The 5,930-nt window shown below is 42.4% G+C and overlaps 1 protein-coding gene across 1 annotated transcript; it reads right to left on the bottom strand.

Annotated features, from left to right (window-relative positions):
- Positions 1 to 4,421: 4,421 nt before the first annotated feature.
- LOC109782505 (transcription factor WRKY19) lies at positions 4,422 to 5,659 on the bottom strand. The gene has a single exon (XM_020341127.3). It carries the CDS (start codon positions 5,567 to 5,569, stop codon positions 4,838 to 4,840), a length of 732 nt encoding a protein of 243 aa, XP_020196716.1. The 5' UTR covers positions 5,570 to 5,659; the 3' UTR covers positions 4,422 to 4,837.
- Between the last annotated feature and the right edge of the window lie 271 nt (positions 5,660 to 5,930).

The raw sequence follows: 5,930 nt of genomic DNA, 5'->3' as shown, positions 1-5,930 counted from the left end.
ACCAGCTTAGTCCTACGTGGCACACAAAAACTGTAGAACGCGCCAAGATTCGTGTAGAATTGGTTGGACGAGGATGCATGCGTGTGGGCGAGTTGCCACGCCCACACGTGTGGGCGTTAGTGTTTTCGAAAAAAAACATGGCATCTTTAATATCTGGTTTGTCAAGTTTTCCAAAGGAACTAGACAAGCATTGGGCAGGCCCAGTCCACGCTCGGCCCTACGGGTCTGTATTTAGGAAATTGAAAAGAATTAGGAACATTGTTAATAAATGGGTGTAGTCTTGACCCAAAATTGATATACCATATTCTTTTTGTTCCTGTTCCTCGCTCCGTACGGCGAATAGTCAACATAGAGCAAAAAGGGTGTATTACTTATCCCAACGTCGTTTGCATTTGTTTTTTCTCTTTCGTCCTTTTCTTTTATCATTTTTTATTCCTCGGTCCTTGTTTTGTTTTGGTTTCCTTTTGTCCTTTTTATTATTAGCAAAACGTCCCATGTGTTACAACTAGGGGAAATTATAATTTCCCCTGGCCGTGACCACACTTTCTTGTCTCACCGAGATACACTATCACTCTCAATTTTCGTGAAATCGTGAATAATATTTCAAAATTATGAAAAAAAAATTAAACACGTGAACATATCGGAAGTCGTGAACATTTTTCATGTTTGTGAACATTTTACAGATTTCTGAACATTTTCTAAAATCATGAAAAATAATTGAATCCATGAAAATTTAATATTATTTGCAAACTTTTTTAAAAAAATTTAACATTTTCTAAAAAATTATGAATAGGCGACTATTTCTTTTGGAAATTGCTGGAAAATTTTTTGAAATTCATGATTTTCCTCTGGGTTTAACGGTCATTTTTTGAAATGCATGATCATTTTTTGAATCCACGAACATTTTATTCAATAAACTACCCGTATTTTGTAAGTCACGAATAGTTTATGAATTTTAGGATATTGTCAATTCAGGAACATTTTCTGAATTGGAAAAAATTTCTTCAAATTCATTAACATGTTTTAATACACGAAATTTTTAGAATAATAATGAACATTTGTTTTCAAAATATGAACATTTTATAAATATGTTAACATTTTTTGAATCAAAAACAATTATGAACTATTAAACAATTTATTCCAACATTCATAATTTTTTTGAATTTTTGGGACTTTTTTAAGTCCCCAAAATTTTAAAGTAGAAAAAAAGACACAAAAGGAAAACAAAAAACAAAAAATAAAATTGAAAAACAGGCCGCCCAGACATGGGCCGGTCCAAACAGCGTGATGTGTCTTCTCCCAACGCACAAAACGCAGTATAGAAGGTCGTACTGCATGGGCCGGCAGGCTGGGATTCCCTTGTGTGAAACGTTTTTTATCATTTATAAGTGGCATCGGTGATTAATATTTTGCAAAGCCAATTTCGGTGACTTAACGCCAGAAGAATAGCCGCTTTATTATTAGGTATATATATAGACTACCAAAAAAGCTCGTGTGTTGCAACGGGGAAAAAATACCACACGTCCCTAATGGAATAATCATGACTAAAGACCTCAATGGGTCCACGTGCATCCCATCTATGTTGTCGCTTACCCTCCATCCCACCCTTGTCAAAGGCGACCTCAATGCTCACAATCATAATTCGCTTGAATGTTGCCAATTCTAAGGTGTATCTCCTTCTCTCTACATAAGATGAGAAACCTACTTTTTCACCTGGAGGTTTACCGAGTCATGCATGCGTGGTTATAGATGGTTTCTTTCTTCTCCAAACTAATTTTGCTGTTGTGTTGATTTCTAACCCGATCTACACCAGTATGAAAGAAAGATGGATCGTACGCTATTAATTAATATTGTCCCCTAAATAGCATTTAAAAATTGTTTAACAGGTAAAAGAACATCATATTCAGATTCTACACATTTTTCTAATCAATTTCCATATATACAATGTCAAAATTGGAGTAAGAGTTTAGAAGATATGAATATATAAAAAAAGCATTTGAATCAAGTTTTAAAAATATTAAGACATCAAATAACATTATATTTAGATTTAGACATTTTTCTAATCAATTTTCATATATGACATGTAAAATTGGAGTTAGGATTTAAAAGATATGAATATTTAAAAAAAGCTTTTGAACCTATCCCAAAAAAAAGATGGATGGCGGGTTTATTAACTAAAAGATCAGGGGGTTTTCAGGAAAAACACGAATCATTTTTTCATTTAAATTTAGGACCGCGGGTTCATTAACTAAAATACCAGGGGGTTTGATGGAAAAGAAAAATAAACCATATTTCCCACTTACTAGGACTGCGGGTTGAATTCTCAAAAATAGAGGGACTTTTTTGCAAAAATGACGACGATGTACGACCAAAAGCGGTAGCCGCTTTATTATTACTAGCAAAAGAGCCCGTGTGTTGCAACGGGTGATAAAAAATACCACAATCCCCTAGCCCAATAACCATGACCCCGGACTCTAATAGGTTCACGTCCTTTATTTCAACAAATGGCATCCCATCTGTATTGCCACTTATCCTCCTTTCCACTCTCGCTAACGGTGGCCTCAATGTTCAAACAATCACAACACGTTTGCATGTTGTCAATTCTAAGACGCCTCCCTCGGCATGATAAACATGCTTTTTTTTGTGAGATTTTGACGAAGCGTGCATGCATGATTATAGTAGTGTTTTTCGTCTCCCGTACCGGTTTTGCTGGGTTATTCATTTTCAATTTGGATCAGCACCGGTATGAAAAAAGATGGATCATAATAGTCCAAAGAAAAGATGGATCATGCACTATTGATTAAGGTTGCACCCTAAATAGCATTTTAAATGGTTAACGGGTAAAATAACATCATATTCAGATTTTACATATTCTTCTAATCAAATTTCATATATAACATGTTAAATTTAGAGTTGGAATTTAAAAGATATGGATATGGATATTTTTTTAAAGCATTTGATATGTACTGCGGGTTGATTAACCCAAATACCAGGGGGTTTCCTACAAAAGCAAAAAATTTGACTTAGATCTGGCCTATGAGTTGATTTCTAGAAATATCAAGGGTGTCGTGGTTTTGTCACGACAGATGTCCTTAGTGTCAGGACTTAGTCGCGAGGCCAACGCATCTATGTGGTAGCTTGAGAGGGGTTGAGTGAGATGAGAGACGCAGGGCGGATCAACACACAAGACAAGGGTTTAGACAGCTTCGGGCCCCGGGAAACATCATCCGGTAACAAACCTACATGTTGTTTGTGGCTAGGTCTCATTATCATCACGAGGGAGTCGCCGTAAACCGGCTCTTTGTGTCTAGCCCTAGAGATTGTTTCTTTTTTGCTTGTCCCCCTTTGGGGAGCCCTGCCCCTCCTTATATATGTTGAAGGGGCGGGCTATATGTGGAGTCCTATTAGGATTAGGACTAGTCTATCTCTAATACAAACCGGATACAAGTCCGGGTCTTTAACTCCTTGTAAGGTAATATTCTTCACGCCTTTCCTCTTAAACCGGCCCACCATTAATATAAACCGGCCCTCTGGGCCTTGGGCCTTGTCATCCGTCTGTCCCTTCCCGCCGGGTTACCAGTGAGTTATAATGTCCAGGCAGGTTACTTGTAAACCGTCTGGTCAGGGCAGGTCGCCAGTGAATCGTTAAGTCTCAGCCGGGTCTCAAGTAAACCGCCAAGTCCGTCCGGGTTATACTTCCGGCTGGTTTACGCCGCGGGGTATATCCCCGACAAAGGGGTTTTCTGGAAAAACAAAAAACTGATTTAAAAGTGGACTGTGAGTTGATTAACAGAAACGTGAGGGAGTTTTCTGCAAAATAGCATGACGAACTAAGGATACTTATTTCTTTTATTAGTAGGTATAGATAGGTAAAGACATATATAGATTTTGTTTTTTATATTTTACAAAAAGAAAATAAGGTAGCTTCCACAAATTTACAAAATGAAAAAATATTTATGATTTTAAAGAAATCACAAATTTATAGAATATTTATGAATTTTAATAATGTTAACATATATTAAAACATGCTCATGATTTTTGTAAATACGGAATGACTAAAAAATCATCAAAAACTTTTTTAGAAGAATTATTAATTTTCAATTTTTTATCATGAAAAAAAACACCCAAACAATGTGCCTTTTGCTCGATTGTACTTCCGCCGTCTTTGAAAGAGTATACTTCCAACTTTGTTGGAGGGTCAAACTATCTCAAAGTTTGACCGAGTTTGTGCAAAAATATATCAATGCTTGTGAAACCAAATAGGTATATGACAAAATTATATTTTATCATGAATCTAATGCTACTAATTTGATGGCATAAATGTTGGTCTATTATTGTACACATACGGTCAAACCTAAAAAAAGTTGACTTTCTAACAAAGTTGGAAGTCCACTCTTTTAATACGGAGGGAGTACGTCGCAGTGAGCAACTTATAGAGTAATTATAGACGTTGATGTACTTTCATATTGGTCACTGAAATCAGGAACCTTTCATATTTGTCCCTTGATGTTGATGGTTCAGTTGTTTTCTCTCGCCATGGCTGGGATCAGTTCGAGTAAGTACTTCTATAGTCCCGATGCCTACGCAAGAATCAAATTAAGTCTCTAGACGTTGATAGTTCAGTTGTTTTCTCTCTTAATGGGAGACAGGCTATCATCCTACACGGCTTGTTCAATAACTTGTCCAGTTGGACTTGCTACTTCTCGTTCGATGCCGCTCCCCTGCTCGAGAATTCGGCACCTTCGTCAGCTCAGGCCGGCGATCACACGAGTCTGAATCTAAATACTGCTGCAGTGCTGCGAATACAATACAGTACGATACTGGCTGCAGCAAGCACCTACAGGTTCTGAACCTCGGGTTGGAAAACATCGGACAGATTCAGGAACCACTCGTCCCCGAACCCCATGTCAGCCCCGAGGCCTCCGCCGGCAGCGTAGCCGTAGCCGCCGTCAAGCTGGCACACGGAGGGGTAGTATTCGCCAACGGTGCCGGCAGGCGGGGAGGGGAACGAGGGCGGCGTAACCGGCCACTGAATCCCCTCCGGCGCCACGGCCGGCGGGCTCTGCTGCTCTGGCCGTACGGCGGCCTGGGCGCAGGTGTGCGCGCCGTGGTACACGACGTCGAAGAGCAGCGGGTCGGCGTGCGCGCGCTGCACCTGCTTGGTGGCCTGGCAGCCCTGCGAGTGCCGGTGCGTGCACCGGAAGTATGCCCGCGGGTACGGGGCGCCGAGGATGTCCTTCTGCCCGTACTTGCGCCAGCTGAGCCCGTCGTTGAGCGGCCCCACGTCCGTCACAGACGCCACCCGCACCTGCCTCCTCACCTTCCCCGCCGCGGCCTTCCTGCCGCTCACGCTCGCCCTGCCGGTGGCATTGCCTTCGCCGTCGCCGCCGCCGCGCGGGCTGCTCCCGGCGAGTCTCATGGCCCGGTCGACGGACGCGGCCAGAGCGGCGCAGAGCTCCCTGGCGGTACCCGGCGCGCCCTGGTCGCCTTCGAGGCGCACCTCCAGCTCCCTCGCCATGGCCAGCAGCCCGTCCAGCTCCGTCGCCAGCGTCGCCGCCGTGTCCTCCATGCCCGGCCCTCGGCTCAGCTCAGCAGCACCTGGCGTGGGCGAGCGTGCGCGCGCTTCGCGGGTTGTGACTTGTGATGATGATGAGCTTGGTGTGGTGGCGAGTGGCGACAGGGGAAGAGGAGGATATATAGGCCGGACCGGGCAAGCGCTAAGCACAGATCCTGGCAGGGAATTGGTCCGCAGTTTTGACCGAAGACCGGAGAAAAGTTGAATGACTCATCGACGAGAGCATAATACACGTCTGCTGGACTGATGAGTGTGAGTGCGATCCGTACATTTTGACCGGTCCTAGCAAACAAGACTACTCTCCGACCACTTATCCGATCTAAGCGGTCGTACTGCCATTAATTAACACTTTTCC

This window comes from Aegilops tauschii, chromosome 1 (genome assembly GCF_002575655.3).
Source record: "Aegilops tauschii subsp. strangulata cultivar AL8/78 chromosome 1, Aet v6.0, whole genome shotgun sequence".
Classification (NCBI taxonomy): Eukaryota; Viridiplantae; Streptophyta; class Magnoliopsida; order Poales; family Poaceae; genus Aegilops; species Aegilops tauschii.
This window is presented reverse-complemented; position numbering and strand designations above follow the sequence as displayed.

Excerpts from the sequence above, each read along its gene's own strand:
- LOC109782505 (XM_020341127.3), bottom strand. The coding sequence starts at position 5,569 with ATGGAGGACACGGCGGCGACGCTGGCGACGGAGCTGGACGGGCTGCTG.